The sequence below is a fragment of the Mirounga leonina genome, unplaced genomic scaffold (genome assembly GCF_011800145.1).
Source record: "Mirounga leonina isolate KUSES-001 unplaced genomic scaffold, KU_Mleo_1.0 Mir_104, whole genome shotgun sequence".
Lineage (NCBI taxonomy): Eukaryota > Metazoa > Chordata > Mammalia > Carnivora > Phocidae > Mirounga > Mirounga leonina.
This window is the reverse complement of record NW_023270231.1, coordinates 16,432,147-16,452,302: the sequence shown is the minus strand read 5'-3', so window position 1 is coordinate 16,452,302 and position 20,156 is coordinate 16,432,147. Positions and strand designations below refer to the sequence as shown.

The 20,156-nt window shown below is 51.7% G+C and overlaps 1 protein-coding gene across 1 annotated transcript in view; it reads left to right on the top strand.

The window, feature by feature from the left end:
• SH3PXD2B (SH3 and PX domains 2B) overlaps positions 1 to 20,109 on the top strand; it is a 100,303-nt gene extending 80,194 nt beyond the window's left edge. Inside the window, exons 9-13 of the mRNA XM_035014325.1 lie at positions 2,649 to 2,766; positions 5,543 to 5,769; positions 8,131 to 8,180; positions 9,073 to 9,198; positions 16,439 to 20,109. Coding sequence (XP_034870216.1) covers positions 2,649 to 2,766; positions 5,543 to 5,769; positions 8,131 to 8,180; positions 9,073 to 9,198; positions 16,439 to 17,983 — 2,066 coding nt within the window. The 3' untranslated portion in view covers positions 17,984 to 20,109. The remainder of the gene's footprint in view (positions 1 to 2,648; positions 2,767 to 5,542; positions 5,770 to 8,130; positions 8,181 to 9,072; positions 9,199 to 16,438) is intronic.
• The last annotated feature ends 47 nt before the right edge of the window (positions 20,110 to 20,156 follow it).

Sequence of the window (20,156 nt, the reverse complement as noted above, 5' to 3'; positions counted from 1 at the left end):
CAGCTGGCGTCAAGGTGCCTACCTTGGGGGTTTCTTCCCTGGTCGGTGTTTGGAGCCGGGTCCCTGCATCTGCATGCGCCTTCCTGCTCGGGGACTGCCCGTGCCTGTTGCATGTGAGGAACTGACCTAGTCTGTACCCTGTGTGTGTTGGCATGTAGGTCTGGGCAGTCTTTCTCAGCCTGGGGCTCTAAAGTTTCCCAGGTTAAAAAATAATGCCTGGGGCCTCTCTAATGCTGAGCCAGTGCCCTGTTTCTGTCATCAGACACATAATGAGGGAAAGAAAGCCGTGTCAAACTGTCCTAAGCAAAAAGGAAAGTGTACTAGCTCATCCCTGAAAAGTCTGGGAAAGGACTAGCTACAAGCATGGCTGGATCCGGGGGCTTAAAAACGTTGCCGGGACCTGGGACTCCCTCTCCCCACCTCTGCTCTGCTGTCAGCCTTGCTGACACTGTTTTCTCATGACAGCAATTCCGGGTACCTTTCAGGGATTCAGGGATACCCACCCAAGGAAGTGCTTCTTCAACACAAGGCCTAGGACTGGGGCTGACTGACCTGCCTGGGTCACATGCTGTCCCTGAACCCATCACAGTGGCCAGGGGAATACAGCACTTTGGCCAGGGCAGGGTCATGCGTGCTCCCCCTCCCCCGAGCAGTGGTGAGGTCAACCTTACCCAGACTGTGTGGACAGAGGCTGGTGGCGCCAACAGAGGAAGAGCAGACGGCTGCGAAACAGGCAGGGTCAGCAGGCACCTGCCAGCAGTCTGCGTGGTCTCCCACCTTGAGCTTTGTTAGGGATTGCTGAGTGTTTCATGGAGCCCAGGGAGACTGTCCCTGTGTAATTCAGCTGAAGGATTGGGCCCCACGGGAGTCCAGGGCCCACAGGACTGCCTGTATTTAGTCTAGGACCCAGGCAGCACCCCTTCCTCCCCAACCAAATAGAACTGCCATGCATCTGCGGGCTTGAATGACCCCCCTGCACCCTCACAGCTCCCACATCCCACCCTGCAGCCACCATGAGTGAGGGAAACAGCTAACTGCTGTACATGGGATCTGTGTAACTCGAGTCAGCTCAGCCCCCACAGAGCAGATCAGTGGGCTAGATCAATCAATCAATAAACTCCCCGCGTGTCTGCCGCCTCCCTTGACACCAGCTGGACAGGCCACAGGCAGCCTGTGGTGTTTTCCCAAAGAGAGACCTGCCGTCAACACCCACAGCCCACAGCTGGCTCAGTCACTCCCTGGGGGCTGGAACGTAACCAAAACAGGAAAGCCCTTTCCTCTCCTTGCCTGGGTCCGCTGGGACACGCATCCGTTCTGTCTCAGCAGTCACTGCTGACAGGGTGGAGCATGGGAGCTCTTCTCTTGTTCTCGCGAGGACCCTGCCGGAGTGTGACAATGAGCAGTCTCCCAGCAGAGACTGAGCAGCGGTCCCGTGGCTTGGAGGGGAAAGAGTGGGGAACCACGGAGAGTGACCCAGTTACATTAATGAAAATTGAAGCAGGCAGTGATTTTACCATATGTGTGTGTATGTATATACGTGTGTATGTTTATATATAAAATCATGATGTGGCACACTTAGAACTGAGACAGTGTTAAATGTCAATTATATCTCAATAAAAAAAACCCAAAACATTCAAAATAAAATTGAAGCTTCAGGCATGGTTGGATCCAGGGGCTTGAAAATAATTAATGAAAAACCAAGATCAGTTACCAGCTAGGTAACAAAAATTGCTTTAAAAATTAAAAAAAAAGAAAGATGGGGCGCCTGGGTGGCTCAGTTGGCTAAGTGTCTGCATTTGTCTCAGGTCATGATCCTGGAGTGCTGGGATGGAGCCCCATGTCAGGCTCCCTGCTCCGCGGGGAGTCTGCTTCTCCCTCCTCCTGCTCATTCTCTCTCTCTCTTTCTCACTCTCTCTCAAATAAATAAATAAAATCTTTTAAAAATTTTTAAAAAGAAAGAAAGTTACTTACTTGCTGTCACCTCCTTGATAGTGATTTCAGCCTGAAACTATCTGCTGCCAAAAATCCAGCTCATCCCTGACCCCTCTACCAGCAGGAACTGTGGAGGAGCCACAGAAGAGTTAACCCCCTCTGGCATGAGCAAGGTGACTCTCACCAGGCCCTTCATTTACTAAATATTGACTAATTAAACAGTTACACAGTGTTCCCGGTGCCATGCCCAGTGCTAGAGACAGAGGAATGAATGAGACAGACACAAATCCCTACCTTCATGGTGTTTATATTCTAGCAAGGATTATAAGTAAATTATATGCTGTGTTAGAAGGCAATTCCTGGTATGGGGGAGAAAATAAACCTGCATAAGGGGGATGAGGATGCCATGGGTCTGAATACTGCATAAAGCAAGGTCCAGGAAGGTGATCCTGAAGCACAGCTTTGAGGAAGGTGAGGATGAATGTGTGACACTGAGGGATTTCAGAAGGATTGGGACCTGACCTTTGCCCTGCATCCTGTTCCTGCTTGCACAGGGTCATCCAGACCCAAATGAGGGCCTAGATGGTCCCCAGAAATTTCTGGAGGAAATCCTTCCCTCTGATGGGCAAGGCATCTCGTGGATCACAGCCTTGGCCATCAGCATCTCAGGACTCTTACAGTCCTTGACTTAACCCAGCATCCCTTTGTTCCCACAGAGGAGAAGTACACAGTCATCTACCCATACACAGCTCGCGACCAGGATGAAATGAATCTAGAGAGAGGGGCCGTGGTGGAGGTCATCCAGAAAAACCTGGAAGGCTGGTGGAAGATCAGGTACCTGCTGCAGCTGGATGGGTTTCAGGTCACACGGTCTCTGGGTGCCCAGAGGTCTATATGTGATTGCAGATGGATGGGATAAGGTTTTCACCTGAGCCATAAAAGGATGCTTCTCCTCGGTGCCCTTTGGCCTCCCCCCTATCCAGATCCTTCTCTAAAAATCCATAATAAGCAAAACCTCCAAACACAGATGGCAGTAACCCCATTGAGCAAGACTGGTTTCTACCTCCACGTGTTTCTCGTAAGGAGAAGCTGTGCTGCCCTGTGTGGGCGATTTCCCACCCCAGCCCTGCTCTGAGACCAGTACGATGCATAACACCACAGGGACTGTAACTCATCCTCGAGCTGATCATGTGTCCTCATCTCAGAATCCAGTAGTAAAAGCAGGAGACCGGCTTTCAAGCTCTCTGTCACAGCTCTTTCACGACGTGATGAATCAGCACCCCACGATTATATAGGGTGACCAACTCATTCTGGCCTGCCTGGCACTTTCCCAGTTTTGGTAATGAAAGTCCTCCTTGGTCACCCCAGTAGGCGGCTGTAGCCACAAGAAATTAGAGCAAGGAAAGAAGCCTGAGATCCCTGGGACCTGGTGTCTGTGCAGCGATGTGAGGCAGGGCATTAGGGCCACTCATAGGGGGCCAAGCGTGTGGCACTTCGTTCATTCACTCAACACACACACACCAAGAATGTGTTCCGGACCAAGCCCTATTCTGGGAGTTGGGGAGTCGACAATGAGAAAGACATAGTCGTTCACAGCAGAGGCACAGAAATCAGGCTCAGTTTCGGGGCAGGGTGGTCATGTGTGGGGATCTGGAGCACCAAAGAGGGGCTCCTCAGCCCGGGGGTCAGGAAGGCTTCCTGAGAGGGGGTGCTGAGGAACTGAGGTTTGAAGCAGGAGTGGGGACAGTGACACCTAACATAAGTATAGATGGTGTAAGCTGCATAACAATTATCCCAAAATTTCATGGCTGTAGAATTCAGGAGTGGTTTCACTGGGTCCCTCATGAGGTTGCGGTAGGACGTCAGTGAGGCAAGCCATCATCTGAAGGTTCAACTGAGGCTGGAAAGAGACAGAGCCCGGATTTAAACTAGTACCTTTCTCACCCAGAGCCACTCACTTCTGCATGTGTTGCTGTACTTACGGCTTTGTGACCTCAGACAGTCAACTGTTTCGTACTGAGGGCTTGGATCGGATGTAGCATGACGTTTTCCAGTGAGGACAAGATTTACTCCCTCTCAGAGGGTATTTTAAGATTGAAAGACATCAAATTCTGCAGATTCCTCTCTCCTAGAAATTGGCTTCCAGTTATAAAGGAACTTTTTGTCATCGAAACACAATGCCATTTAGTTCTTAAAGTGATTCCTGACAAGAGATTTGGCCTTGCCATATGTCATCTCTAGTCATTTAGGTCTATTTAACTGTCCCCAAAGGCATGGGCACCTGTTTTGTGGGTCAGACCAGTGGCATGCTTGTAAATAGTTAACATCCAGTTCCCCAAGGGAATGCTGCCCTTGAGTTGTGGTGTTTGCCAATTTCTATAGGTGTAAATACTCCCATCAGGTGATTTCGGGCCATCCATGCAATGTCAGTAACTGTGGGGTTTGGAAGAGATGGACACAGTTGACTGTCACGAGCTGGTGCGAGTGGGCTCCGGTGCTCCTCTGGTCCAGATGGACCCCTCCGGTTATGCTGTTAAACTGAGCTCCGTTGTGCAGACTTAAGTGATCATCTCACTCACTGAGTTCCTTTGGAATTCAGTGAGCTATCTCTCAGGGTCTCGGTCTCTGTGCGGTTCAGGGACCGCCAGCTGATTCTTAGCAAGCCCTGCAACCAGACCCTGACTGGCTTCGTTCCCCTCTGAAGGGAACACGCTTAATCTACTTGTTAACCCATGTGACCGGAGCCCGCCCTGCCCGTGCCAGGCTTTGTGCCAGAAGCGGGGGCTGCTGGGAAGAGGCAGTGACACGCAGAGGTTAGGAGCAGAGACTAGGTCTGAATCCATTTCTGCTGCCTCTCAGGGTTGGATGGATGAAATACGTCCCCAGCTATAAAGTGGTTGGAACAGACTGGCACACAGGAGGTGCCCACTAAGTGCCAGTTATCATTGTCATCATTGTCATTGCTGCAGTGACGGTAACAGGACAGCGAGCGTAGCAGGTGCTTTATGGCTGCTCGCCTTTGCCAGGCCCGTGGGCAGATTGTCCACTTGTCCTTTTATTTCTTCATTCCGTTCACTGGCCCCGAGGCTGTCGCCACACAGAGATCGATCAAGTGCCATCTCTGCCCCAGGCCTATGTGTTCTCACTGGGGAGACAGTGTCGCCGTGTGTCATAGGTGCTGGGGTGGTGGTGTGTGCGGGAGGCAGTGGGGCACTGTGGAGGGAGGGCTTCGTTCTCTGTGAGGTTCAGGAAAGGCTTGAGAAAGGAAATGACATTAATTAAGCAGAGCTGGGAAAGAAGAGCAGGGAGGAGGGTGGGAAGGGGCTTTCCTGACACAGGGTTTCCAAGAGCAGAGGCTGGGGAAGTGAAAGATGGTGGTGCATTTGGGAGACTACAAGCCTTACGGGGTGGGAAGGACATGGAGGTTGCTGTGAGGGATGAGGCTGGGAGGCCAGCAGAGGCCGGGTTGGAAAGGCCTTGAATGCCGAGCTGAGGGCAGCAAGGGGTGTGCCAGCCTCTGGCCCATCGCTTCTGCCATCTGGGACATGAAGCACAGCTTCTTCCCAGGGGCCTGGTCGAGCAGCCTGTCCAGCATCCTTCCTCCTCCCAGGTACCAGGGCAGAGAGGGCTGGGCCCCAGCCTCCTACCTGAAGAAGAACAGTGGGGAGCCCTTACCCCCAAAGCTGGGCCCTGGCTCCTCAGCCCACAGCGGCGTCCTCGACCTGGACGGAGTTTCCCGGCAGCAGAGCTCAGTGGGCCGGGACAGGGAGCTGCTCAACAACCAGAGGGACGGCCGGTTTGATGGCCGCCCGGTGCCCGACGGTGACATCAAGCAGAGTGAGTGATCACCCCCCGCCCCCGCAACCCCACCAAGCTCGTGCTTGGGGGGCTGTGTGCCTACTACGTGCCAGGCTCCATGCTCGGAGCTCCTCATATCCTGTAGACAGGAAATCCTAGGTAGCTTAATCTAGACCATGGTTTTCCCACCATCTCATGGTGATCGAGAGAGCTACTGTTTCTCAAACCCTACGGTGTGTCGGGAATCTTATAATTAGTCTCACTGGCTCCTTGTAATGACTTTTGAGGGACTAAATTACTTTTGTTTTACAGATCAGGACCCGGAGACATTAGGTGGTTTGTCCAGGGCCACCCAGCTAGTAAACGGTGGGGCTGGGACTTGAACCCAGGCCCTCCTGACTCCAGTGCCTATGCCCTCTGCATGGCCTCACTTCTGAGCCAGAAGAAGTTGACCTTGTGTTGAGTTTACTCTAACCACAGTTCTTTACCCATCTTCCTTTCCATAGCCTCCCATGTATATGTTTCTGTTTAATGTTCCCAACACACCTAAGAGTAGGCCTCCTTATTATTGTCTGCGACCTGCACAGGACCCCAGCCTCAGGCATGTGGCCCTGTCCTGGTTGGTTGTGCTTGGGGGGACGGTGGGGGGAAGGTCGAATGCTGGGAAAGTCCCCTGCCTTCCCCCTGGCTAGGCTTCAGCTATTTACAGTGGCTCAGAAAACTGCTACAAGTCAGTGAATTCTTGAAACTCAAGAATTTCTCAATCCTCTGCTCAGCTGGTTTCTCAGAAGAAAACACTGACATGCCATGGTGGGGGCAGTTCTGGCGAGCCCCTGCTTTCTGTGGTTCTATCACAGACAAGAGCCCAGGAGGATTCCCATTAACACTAGAGCAAATGAGAATCTGAAACCCCACGTCTTCGTGAGGATATAGGTTCAGATGCTCGAGCAAAGATACTCCCCCTCCCCCTTCCACACACACACACCCAATAACAGGGGCTCAAATAATTTAGATGTTTGTTTCTTTCTCACAAAGTGGTCCAGCTCCATGTCCAGGGCTGCTATGGAAGCTCCATGAGTCAAGAGTCTTGTTACATGGTGTCTATCTTGTGTTGCCCTCCTCTTTCTAGTCCAAGATGGCGCCCCCCCTCGTCCAGCCAATGAAAAAGGCAGGGGGAAGTAGAGGTACACACTTTGCCCTCTGTCACATCCCACTGGCCAGAACTGAGTCACAGGGCAATACCTAGCTGCAAGGGAGTCTGAGAAATGCAGCCTTTATGTAGCAGCTAAGTGTCTGGCTAAAACTCTGTTGCTATTGAATTTTTTTTTTTTTTTAAAGATTTTATTTATTTGAGAGAGAGAGAATGAGAGACAGAGAGCATGAGAGGGGGGAGGGTCAGAGGGAGAAGCAGACTCCCTGCTGAGCAGGGAGCCCGATGCGGGACTCGATCCAGGGACTCCAGGATCATGACCTGAGCTGAAGGCAGTTGCTTAACCAACTGAGCCACCCAGGCGCCCTGTTTTTTCTTATTTTTTAAAGATTTTATTTATTTGAGAGAGAGAATGAGATAGAGAGAGAGCATGAGGTGGGGGAGGGTCAGGGGGAGAAGCAGACTCCCTGCTGAGCAGGGAGCCTGATGCGGGACTCGATCCCAGGACTCCAGGATCATGACCCGAGCCGAAGGCAGTCGCCCAACCAACAGAGCCACCCAGGCGCCCTGCTATTGAATTCTAACAGAAGACAGAGGAGATGGGTATTTAAGAGATTAGCAGTCCTCTCCACGTCCCAGCTGCGAAACTAGCCGTCTGTGTGGACTCGTGCTGAGCCAGCTCATGGGGTGACACATGCTCTGCCTTGAGCCAGGAGCCTGGACCACTGCAGTCATCCTCTTGACCCTGAGACCCTGAGCAAGGGCAGCCCGATTCCGGAGCAAAAAGCCCCGATGTCCTCAGTCTGAGTCTGTTTGGTTCTGCTTATATATTGTTTAATATTGCACGCCCTGCAGGTGCCAAGCGCCTGGTACGTACTGTTGACTTTCATCTCCGTGCTGGCCCTGGGAGGCCAGCATTATCCAATGGGGCCTGTGGGTCAGAGTCAGATGGCTGGTGGCAAGCCAGCCCCCGTGTTAATCCTGAAGCCTATGCTTTTCGGCCTCCGTGGAAGGCTTCACGTGGCTCCAGCACATGGGCAGTCCTGAGGGTCCTGAGCCAAGTCTGAGCAGCCCCTTCCTGGTCAGGCTGTTCCTTCCCACGAGAAGGGTCTCAGCGGCTCACTAATACCAGCCCGGAGCGTATTGCCAGATCCTCTGCAGGACAGAACAGATCTTTCCTGGTGTCCCCCTCAGGAACTGCATCTGTAGAATTCTTCACCTGTGTGCAGTAAGATCTCATCTCTTTACAGGATCGCCCAAGATGAGGCAGAGACCGCCTCCTCGCCGGGATATGACCATAGTAAGTGGACCGCTGCTGCCAGGAAGCCAGCCCCTGACCTGAAACGGGCCCCTCACAACCACCGTGCCCTTTCCAGAGACGCTCTCTTGCCTCTCCACACAGCTGCCTCATGAAGCAGGCTGTTCGAGCGCTGGTCCCAGCCCCAGGGGAAAGGCTAGGTTCCCGGGGGGGAAGCAAGTTACCTATGGCTTTGGGACAGTTAGGTCTCAGATGTGCTCTCTGCTTCCTGAGCTCACTTTGCTTTGTCTTGGATCAAAGAAGGTAACTTGAAACCTAAGCTCGGCTGATGCACAAACATTGTGTGTGGTGCCATTCTGGTAACTTACTATCATACTCCATTTTTCATTCTTCAGATACCTTTCTAACCAATACTTTGAAAAACGAGCCTTCTACCATTTATGAAGCATCAGTTGGGTGCCATGCAATGTACTGGGTGCTTCATGACATTAACTTATTGAATGCTTATAGTGACCCACCAGGTAGATCCCCATTCTACAGGAGATAAAACGGAGGCTCCAGAAGGGAAGTGATTTGCCCAAAGGCGCACAGCACACATAAGCAGTATTTCCAACCCAGATGGGTCTGACCTGCAAATCTGTGTTCTTTCCACAACCCTTGCTGCCTCTTGAGTTCAGAAACTATTGTCCTGCCTCAGATTTTCATGATTGTCTGTAAATGTCCCATGTTTCTCCTCACTCAGAAGGTGGTGGGCCAGTGACCCATCTAGGAGATGATGATCTGAGTGGTCCTCTGTGTTTTGTCCCTTAGAATCCAAATGGGTCCAGCAGCACCCCTCAAGGGTGATTGTGTGCCCCAGTCCCTTAGCACCTCCCCCCTTCAGCCAATGGTAACAGATTTACCCTGGACTTAGCACTGTGTTTAATTGTGCCAGCCTCGTGGTCTCAACCTGCCCAAGCCTCCCATTCCACCCCAAGTGGAGGAAGAGTATTACACCATTGCTGAATTCCAGACAACCATCCCTGATGGCATCAGCTTCCAGGCAGGTCTGAAGGTCGAGGTGAGTGGACCTGGTGTCCCTTTGCCTACTTGTGATCCTTGAGCCATGGTACCACCTCCTGCTTCTCTCATTTCTCTCCTCTCACCTCCTACTTCTTCCTTCCTCCTTCCTTCCTTTTTTTCTTTCCTTTCTTTCTTTCCTTCCTTCTTCCTCTCCCTTTCCTTCCTTCCTTCCTTCCTTCTTCTTTGCTTCCTTCTTTCCTTCCATTCTTTGTGACAGCTTTACTGAGGTATAATTCACACCATACAATTCACTGATTTAAATTATACAATCCAGTGGTTTCTGGTATATTTAGAGTTGTGCAGCCATCACCACAACTAACAAAGTGTTAGAACATTTTCATCACCTAAAAAAGAAACCCTGTACACATTTACTGTCACTCCCTGTTTCCCCTCAGTCCCTCCCAGCCCTAGGCAACCACTAATCTGCTTTCTCTCTATATAGCTTTGCCTGTTGTGGACATTTCATATAAGTGGAATCATATACTGTGGGATCTTTTGTGACTGCCTCGTATTCTGTTTTTATCACCACCTACTTCCCTTCTTGCTTCTCTCTCTCCTTTTCTTCCCACTCCTTTGCTGGTCTGCTCCGTTCCTGCACAAAGGCCAACGTAAATCCTTTCTCCCCTTCCATTTCTTTTCTTTCCTCATGGAGTTAGAGGCTGTTTCCCGTGTTTCCTGGAGAGCCTGTAAGTAATGATGGAGCAATTAGGTGCCAGGCACTGAACTGAGCACTTCACATACAGCCTCTCTCTTAATCTTTTACTCTTGCGAGGCAGGACCATTAACAATCCCCATTTTTCAGATGAGGAAGCTTTGGCTCAGGAAGAAAGGTGCTGTCCAAAATCACACAGCTAAGACGTGGCAGAACCAGGATTTGAACCCATGTCTGTCTCCAGATCTGAACCAGGAGTGTTAACATCCTATTGTTATTGATCTGCTGGACATTTGGGAGCTCCAGGAGGGTGGAGACCGTATCTGTTTTTCTACTCCTGTATCCTTACAGCCAGCACAGTGCTTGGAAGAAATATTGTTGAACTGATGAAAATTTGTCTGCCCACTAGCCTCCTGCTTAACACTCAGAAGGCCAGCGAGTGTCTTCTTCGTTCTTGCCCATAGCCCTAGCATCGGGGTTGGTCCACAGTAGGTGCCTAGTAAACCGTTGCTGTAGGAATGAATGTTGGGATGATTGAAGGAAATAAGGAGTAAATGGATGACTGTTATCAGTGCATAAATGTGGTATGCCCTGAGGGTCTTTAATCACTCTCTAAGAGATCTGCAAAGCACCCACTGTTTTCCCTCCAGCCCTGACACCTCCTGCCTCTCTCTCTTTCCCATCGCGCCCTGGGCCAGCTGCCCAGTCAGCTCAGCAGAAGGTAGCTTCCTAAAGGTGTATCCTGGGCCTCATCACCATTGATTCTGCCCAGGTCTCTCCAGAAGCTTGTCCCCAAGCCAAGTGTCTTTCAACCCATTGAAGGAGGGCTGTCTGCAGGGACGTTTAAAGAGCTTGAGCTAAAGTCTCTCAAACTAATTTTTATAAAATGTAAATCCCAATCTATGTAGATAGACTGAGGGGAAAGCAGAAATACCCACAAAGCTCTAAAAGGGTGTTTCTCTTGCCCTTTCTTTTTTCCATCCTGACCCTCCCAACTTCAAATCTACAGAGAGAACTCACAAGGCATCTTGCTTGTGCTACAAGATCATTCTATGCCCAGGTCCCCCATTTTGCTGCCATAAAACTTATACATCCAATTCTCACGTGAAAAATGTGACTTCTCCCTAATATCTTTTCACCTCTAAGACCTTCCTCCAAACAAAGTCTGTTCCCGTTGCTTTTCTGCGATCCCCGCTGGTCAAGCTGGCCCTTCCCCAGCTCTCTCTACCAGGAATGACCTTGCTTTAACCCAGCTCCTAGCACTCCACCTGCCTTCTCATAGAAGGCACTCAAGGTCATTTTTTGAATTGAACTTGGCATCTCAAAATCCAACTTACTCTTCAAATCCCTGCTTCTTCTGCGAAGCCTCCCCTGATTCACATTGGTTTCCCTGCCCTACCCCGTATGGCTTCTCTGGGGCCATATATCTCAGTCTTTAGTTGAAGGCAATCCCTCACTTCTGTACATGCTTTCTTTCTTTCTTTCTTTCTTTCTTTCTTTCTTTCTTTCTTTCTTCCTTTCTTTCTTTCTTTCTTTTTTAAGATTTTATTTATTTGAGAGAGAGAGAGGAAGAAAGCACAAATAGAGGGGAGGGGCAGAGGGAGACAGAGAAGCAGGATCCCCGCGGAGCAAGGAGCCCCATGTGGGGCTCAATCCCAGGACCCCGGGATCATGACCTGAGCCGAAGGCAGACACTTAACCGACTGAGCCACCCAGGCGCCCCCTGTACATGCTTTCTTGACATCATAAGAAGTGAGTGTGGTTTTCCCCTCCTTCTTCAGTGATGTTTTGGGTTTTGTCTTTCAAATTGAAAGTCCTCTTCCCTTGGCACTTTGAACAGAGTGCTCTGTTCTCTTCTCACATCTAGTGCTACTACCTACCTAATGCTTCTTGTCTTGTTCGGTATCTGTCCTTTCTCCGATTTTCTCAGGAGTTCCTCATTATCTTTAATAAGCTGGAATTTCACTAAAGTGTGTCTCCTTTTATCCTGCTCAGCACGTGGTGGGCCTTTTTGATCTAGGCCTCAGGAGATCTTCCCAGAGAATTCCCCATTTTTACTTTTTTAAATATTGCGTCCCTTCACTCTCTTTATTCTTTCCTCCCGGGGCAGTTATGATTACACAGCTGTGCGGCCTTCTGGCCCTACTCTCCACGTCTCTTAACTTTTCTTTCACATTCTCCATCTCCGTGCCTTTGTGCTGCATTCCTGGAGCAATCTGCTTCACCTTCTAGCTCCTTAGTCGGCTCTTTAACAGTTGGGTTCGTCACTGATTTTACCCCAGCAATTGTAATTTCCATGTCCGAGAGCTCTTACCGATTCCTCTTCCAGGTCGCTTGCTCTTGTTTCAGCATAGCCTGTTCTTTTATGAATGCGATGCCCTTCCGTACCTCTCTAAGGGTACTAAGTATGTTGAATTTAAGGTCCTATTATTATAGCCCATTACCTCTTTGCTCAGTTGTACATCCTTTGCTGCAGCGTGGGTGTTTATCTAGGTTCTTCTCGTGGCGTTAGTACCGGCCTTGGGCTGCACAAGACGAGGCAGCAGTCAGACAGCCCAGCTGGGGCGTGTACACAAGGTGCTGGGCACCTGCCAGGGGTTTCAGCGCCAGGTGGGGGGCTCCTGAGCCAGCCACTGAACGGCGTTGGGTGTCTCTGATCCAAGCTCCCACATTCACTGCATGCACTTGTGAGCAATCGCCGTCTTTCTTCTGCCTGCCCTATAAGAATGGGATAAGGGGCATGAGAGGTCACCCAGCCGGGCTGCCTCTGCCATGGTGTGTCAGTTCATTCCCTGTCACTTGCTCCTGCACCTCGCTATACCCAGGTTCCACCACCTTGAAGTCCGGGGGGGCCTCAGCCCTCCTCCACCTTCTGTAGCAGGTACCCCTGCAGCGGTCCTGGGCCACACAGCCTCCCTCTGCTGCTTCTGTCCATCTGTGAGTGCTCACAAGTCCTGGTCCACTAACTTCCCCCACCCCACCTCCTCCTCCTGAGCTGCGCTCTGTATTCATTTATTTCCCTGGATTTGTTAGATAAAAAGGAAGCTGCTATTCACTCTATCTCTCACGTTGAAACCAGAAGTCCACCTTGGATAGCATAAAGGTTTGGTTTGTTTTTTTTTTCCCTCAGAGCAGTGAAAAACTCGATAAAACTACCTTGTCCTTTAAGCATTTTGTACAAACACACACCGTTGTTCCAAGCATGCTGGCAATCTGAACATTTGCCGATAGGCACCACCACTCCCTGGCTCAGAATGTTCTGAAATCAGCCAAGGGCAGCTCAGGATGTCGTCGACAATGCACTGAAGCCGAGGGCTGAGTCTGCATGCAGCAGTTCATGGGTCCCTGGGGCTTTCTGGGGGTGTTGGGAGCCTCCCTCCCGGCCCCACCCCTACTTCAACTAGAATCAATCCCCTTTTTTATTTCTGGCTTTATCTTATCTGTCTTTGCTAAAGCTAATCCAATAAAAAAGCTCACATAGCCAACATTCTTCTAACTGAACCTTGAAAACTTCTCTGCTGATTGTTCCATGATGTCAGCCTATGGCTCTGCCAGTGGTAGCTTGAGGGACCCAAGTGGGACGTATTTGCCACTAAAGTTTTTGGCTTTACCAGGGCGCCTGGGTGGCTCAGTCGGTTAAGTGGCTGCTTTCGGCTCAGGCCATGATCCCAGGGTCCTGGGATCGAGCCCCGCATCGGGCTTTCTTGCTCAGCAGAGAGCTTGCTTCTCCCTCTCCCTCTGCCTGCCTGCCTCTCCCCCTGCTTGTGCTCTCTCTCACACTATCTCTGTCTCTGTGTCAGATAAATAAAAAATAAAATCTTTAAAAAACATAAAAATAAAGATTTTGGCTTTACCAAGTATTCTTCTCTCATAAGCAATTCTGTACTTGCTAATATTTTCCTTTTTTCCACTTTTGATTCCTGGTTCATTTTAATGTCATCATAACCTTCAGAGTTCTTTAATGGGGCCACCGTGGTCTAACAGTGCAGCTGCTGGGAGTACCTTAGTTCCCTACCTGGTCTGTGTATGGTCAAGACATGTGTTGATGATAATGATGACGAGGCTTGTATAGAAACCCTCTGTGCCAGGTGCCGTACCTACTTGAGAACTAGTCTTCACAGAAGTCCCAAGAGGTTGATATCTTTAGCCCATTTTACAGATGTACCTGAGACAAAGCCCATTGCCCGGGGTTCTATAGCTAGTAAGCTGTGGAGCTGGGATTTGAACCCAGGTCTCTGTGGTTTTAAAGCCCAGGCTCTTTTCCTTCCCCTCCATTCTTGTGATTTGGCATTTGCTTTTATTCATAATAGTTCTTGGCTTCTCTCTAGTAAATGAAAACTCCCATAAATTGTGATCAAGAACACAAATGTTTGGAGCTTCTGCCGTAGTATTTGCATAGAGTGTAAGCTTAGCAAATCCCCATTCATATATTTCCCTGTGATTATTGTCCTATTTTCATTTTCTCACATACGCAGAGTTGAACTTGTGGCTGTGCCGATAGTAACTTATAGGCCCAGAATCACTTTGTTACCAGAGCTACCGAGTGTGGTGAGACATCACGTAAAGGGCTTGCATTTATCGGTACCCTTTCTGGGAAACCAGCAGGACACGTTAAGTATACACCTGTTACATGCATCCTGCCTTGTCAGTGATCTGCACTGTAGTTTAATAATGGGGAACATTTACCTTTCAGCATGTATCGAGGGCTGTTGTCTGCGTTAAGCTTATGTGGTCATCGTGAAAATCCTGCAAGTGGGTGTTACTGTTCTCACCAGCTCCCCATCTCGGGCTGTGGGATCTCAGGCACGCGGCTTGCGCAGGGCCATGCAGGCAACAAAAGGTGGAGCCAGAACTAGAACCCAGGTTGCAGGCCCCAGAGCTCAGCCTCTGCTTCCTGCGCTGGGTCTGTGGCTGCCACTCCTCTCAGGCTGGGCTGGGCGGGGCGGAGGGAAGCAGTGGCAGGACCTCACTCGAGGCCCCCTTCGCCCCCTGCACTTCCCCACCTCAAGCACGGCTCCTCCCCCGGCAGGTCCCCTTGCCCGGGCATGGTCGAGGAGTGGTAAAGGCTCGGACTCTGGAACCTACCGACCCGCCTTTGACCCCCACTTCCACCGTTAACCTTCCACATGACCCTCTGCCAGTTCCTCAGTTGTCCTGAGGCTCAGTTCTGCATCTGTAAAATGGGATGATAATCCCCATCTCATAAGGCCGTTGCAAGCATTCATCAGACCTCGTAGGCATGGGGCCCGCCAGGGAATCGCGGTGTATTTGCTCCAGCTGCTGTCATGAAATGGCGTAGGCTGGCCAGTTTAAACAACAGATATATTTCCTCACGGCTTTGGAGGCTGGAAGTCCAAGGTCAAAGTGGCGGCAGGTTTGTTTTCTCAGAGGCCTCTGGCCTTGGCTTAGAGGCAGCTGTCTTCTTGCTGTGTTCACACGTGGTCGTCCCTCATTCTGAATGTTCTCTGGGTCCTAATCTCTTCTTATGAGCACACCAGTCATGTTAGCTCGGGGCCCACCCAGATGACCTCATTTTGATTTAATTACCTCTGAAAAGGTTCTTTCTCCACATACAGTCACATTCTAAGATACGGGAGTTAGGGCTTCAACATACGAATTTGAAGGGGACACAGTTCAGCCCATTACATGTGAGAGACACACCTTTCGGGCAACTCAGCTGTACAGTACTGAACAAAGAGGAGACGGGAAACGTGAGACCTTAAATTCCGTGGCTGACTCCGCCCACTGTTCCATTCAGTGGGTGTATATCCCAGAGGGAGAAGGAGATAAGATGAAAGTTTCTTTTGCCCTCATCAGCAGGGGTTCCCTCTATCTAAACCCGAGCTGAATGTTATCCCCATGTTTAAGGGCATGCATTTTTGGTACTGGTGGCCTCTGAACACCAGCCAACTGCATCATCTGGTGCTCAACGGAAAGAGCCACGATCAAGGCTAGCTTTGGCTGTGTGGATTTTGCCTTGTACTTCTTTAGAAACGTAGCAGACACTGCTGGTGGCCTGCCCTGCATCCCGACCCACCCGAGTTGACCTGCAGCTGCACACGGGTCCCTGTATCAGACAGCCTCCCATCTCCTCCACCTGCCTGAAGGCACCTGCCCAGAAAGGCCAGGGGGATCAATGCCCCAGGGGGGCTGGGGACTAGGAATTGGGAGGTAAACGGCCCCAACCCCCAGTTGGGATGAGTCTGCGTGGTCTCAGAGGGTCCCTGGCTGATTAAGTCCCAGTGGCCCAGAACAATAACTTCATAATTGGCTCTCTCTTTCCCATTTCTTTACTTGCGCTTCTTGAAATCCCCTCTCAAATTAATTACCTGTACCCAGGTCCATGTCTCCAGAACTGCTTTTGGGGATATCCAAAATTAGACAAGAACCTACCCCCATGTAAGATGTTTCTGATACACAGTAAAGTCTCCATAGATGGTCCATCCCAGCCATTGTCTGGGAATCTGCTGAGTGAAAAATCCCTGTTTCTAGAATCCAGTTACATGTGGGTTTTCCCAGAGTCTTCTGGTTAACTGGCCCTGAGACTTTACCTACTAAGTGCTCTCCTCTGTCCTCCCCCCTCCAGGTGATCGAGAAGAACTTGAGCGGCTGGTGGTACATTCAGATTGAAGATAAGGAAGGATGGGCCCCAGCAACCTTCATTGACAAGTATAAGAAGACCAGCAATGCCTCAAGACCCAATTTTCTGGCTCCGTTGCCCAACGAGGTGACCCAGCTCCATCCAGGGGATGCAGCAGCCGTGGAGAACAACACGGGCAGCGAGGCCATTGGCCCCTCCCGGCCCCTGCCCGATGCACCACACGGTGCCGTGGACTCCGGGTTGCCGTGGTCCAAAGACTGGAAGGGTGGCAAGGAGGCCCTGAGGAAGGCCTCTTCCGACATGTCCTCATGTGCCGGCTACGAAGAGATCTCAAGCCCCGACCTGGAGGAGAAGCCCAGCCTCCCTCCCCGTAAAGAATCCATCATCAAGTCGGAAGGGGAGCTGCAGGAGAGGGAGCGGCAGAGGATGGAACAGCTCAGGGGCTCCTCACCCAAACCTCCAGGCATGATTTTGCCAATGATTCCAGCTAAACACACCCCCCCAGCCCGGGACAGCAGGAGACCAGAGCCCAAACCCGACAAAAGCAAGTTGTTCCAGCTGAAAAATGAGATGGGGCTGGAGTGTGGCCACAAGGTATTGGCCAAGGAGGTGAAGAAGCCCAACCTCCGACCCATCTCCAAACCCAAAGTCGACCCATCAGAGGAGAAGACAGAAGTTATTCCCCAAAATCTCTTCTTGAAGTCCAAACCTCAGGTTAGGCCCAAACCAGCTCCTTCCCCCAGGACAGAGCCACCTCAGGGTGAAGATCAAGTGGACATCTGCAACCTCAGGAGCAAGCTGAGGCCTGCCAAGTCCCAAGAGAAGCCCTTACTGGATGGAGAGAGCAGCCACCAGGCTGCCGGGGGCCAAGATGTGGCCTTCAGCCGGAGTTTCCTCCTAGGTGATGGGCCTGGCCACACCCAGGACAGGACGGGCAAACAGGATGGGCTCAGCCCAAAGGAGATGTCCTGCAGAGCCCCTCCAAGGCCAGCCAAGACCACAGATCCTGTGCCTAAGAGTGTGCCTGCCCCTCTCCAAGAGGCTCCCCCGCAGAGACCTGTGGTCCTACCCCGGAGACCACCACCCCCCAAGAAAACCTCCTCATCCTCCAGGCCCCTCCCAGAGGTCAGAGGTCCACAGCGGGAAGCCAATGAAGGCAAGGCAGCTCCTGCCCCAGGCCGGGCACTGCTGGTCCCTCCTAAAGCCAAACCTTTTCTTTCCAACTCCTCAGGCAGCCAAGATGACATGCGAGGCAAAGGTGGTCTGGGACCACGGATGGTGGGCAAGATTGGAGAAAACAGGGAGAAAGTAGCTGCAAGCCCCATTCCCAACGCTGATGGCCCGAAGGATTCTTTATATGTGGCCGTGGCCAACTTTGAAGGAGACGGAGATACCAGCAGCTTCCAGGAAGGGACGGTGTTTGAGGTCCGGGAAAAGAACAGCAGTGGCTGGTGGTTCTGCCAGGTCCTGAGCGGAGCCCCTTCCTGGGAAGGGTGGATTCCTTCCAACTATCTCAAAAAGAAGCCGTAGCCGCCTCCTTCCCTGCCTGGCGGTCCTGCGCATCCCTTCTGGCTTTACCCACATATTTAATATGCCTCTTAATTTATCATCCTCCATGCAGCTTCAAAGGAAGGAAGACTCTGGAGTCCTGTGGTTTCTTCCCTCCCTTGGGTGGAGAGGAGTCCCTCCCACCACAGCATGCCCTGGAGGCTCAGAGGCCCCACCCCCTGCTTCCTATCCACGCCAGCATCCCTGCCTTCCGGCTGGTGGCATTGTAGGCCACCTAGCAGCAGGACCCTGACTCTCCAAGGCCTCCAAGACCAGAACCATTGTCTGGAAACTGCAGAAGCAGTCTCGTTGCTGGTACCCCACCCAGTCTGTGACGGCTGGCTCCAACTACTCCGTGTTTCTAAAAGTCCAGGGACTTTATTTACTCCGTTTCCAAAATGCTTGGTACCAGAAAGAACTCCATGCCCTGGCAGTTGGCTCCATTGCCAGTCCCAGAGAGATGTCCTCCTCGAGGCTCTGGGCCCATGAGCCTCTCAGGTTCAACCAGATGCAGCTGCCCCAGGAGTGGGCCTGAAGGTCCACTGAGCCATTCTGCCTCCCATCTTCTGTCTTGGGACCCTGACAGATCCTAAAGGGGTGCTTCCAGCCCCAGCATGCTTCACTTTCCCCGCGCAGGGCTTTTTAAATAGGAATCTCCACCCCACCTTGGGCCATTTCACTTTTGTCTCCGTCGAGCAAGAATCTCCAAGTTTGTTTGAAACGAGCCGTTCACAATCCACACCCCTTGTGAGCACCCTTTTGCTGAGTAGCTGACAGGTGCCAGACTCTGTCCTTGGCACTTGACACTCTTGTTTTAACCCTCACATCAGTCCTCTCTTGGGATATTGCACCTGTTTGATGGACAGAGAACCTCGGACTCTGTGCCCAAGGGCACACTAGCTAGGAAGAAGGGGAAAGAGGACTTGAGCTGGCCTGACTTCCATACCTGTGCCCTCCCCCCGGTGGGAGGCTAACCAGGCAGGGAAAGGAAGACGCTGATCTCCAGGAGCAGGTGGCCAAGTGGCTTGCTTGTTGTGTGGGCGAAGGGGCATTAGTGGCTGCTCCCGTAGCCACCAGCCCTCCGACCCACTGCAGCCTACACTGAGGGGTGCCCCGCACCCTCCACAGCTCCTCCTCCATGGCCGCGGGGGTGGGGGGCAGTTTGCCCAGAGCTCTGGCGGTTGCCACAGGGCCTCGTTTCCTGCTGCTGTGCAGGTGCCCCCTCTGGGGGATAAAGCCTGTGGAGCTGAGGTGGTCTCCCGTGCCAGCCTCGAGGGGCCCTGATGGCGCAAGGACCAGCAGCTGGATGGCCACAGGCGGACGGCTGCCGCTTCTGCTCCTCTCTGGCGTTCATAGAATACTTTCCTCTATTTCCTTTTTGTGCGTGCCCTCTCCTTGTCTGTCCTCTCACTTCCATCCGGACAGAAACGGTTCACCGAGGCGCACAGAGGCACAGTGACATTGCAGAATTAGAATCAGGACCCGGGATTTCTGGCTCCCAGCCCAGAGTTCTTGCCCGTGGGCCAGGCTGCCTGGCGGGTGAGAGGGCACAACCCCTCTTCATCCCACCTTGCCCTGCAGAAGAGGATCCAGCTCAGAGATCTCCAATGGAGTGTCCATCTGCTGTGATGCTCTGGGGACCACAGGGCCAGCTTTCCCGGGGACGCCCACTTTCCGCCTGCATTGCCAAAGATTTCGGTGCAAACAGCCCTCTTCTGCTCTCCTCTCTCCCCACGGCCACATGGACTCTGGATGCTTCTACAGGAGAAGGAGCGTTCTCTGATTCACAGTAGCATCTTTATTCCTTCCTTCAGTCGGTCTGTGAACCCCATCCCCGAGGATCTTGGGCACAGGGCCCTGAGGTGCTTCTGGCAATACCCACTTGCCCCTTGGCCCTGTGCCCAGAACCGTGGGGGAGGATGGCAGGGGAAGAAGGGAGGCTGGGAGAGGGCCACCCACGTCTTAGAGGTCCCCTCACTTGGAAGGAAGCCCATAGCATGTTTTCCAGAGTTTTTGACCCACTTTGGCTTAAACAGCTTTTATGAAGCTGTGTTATGCAGGATTTGACTACACTTCAAAAGACAGAACTCAGCCTTTTTTTTTTTTTTTTCCTGATTCACTCTCTGCTTTCTGTGACCTTTTCAAGTATTTTGTG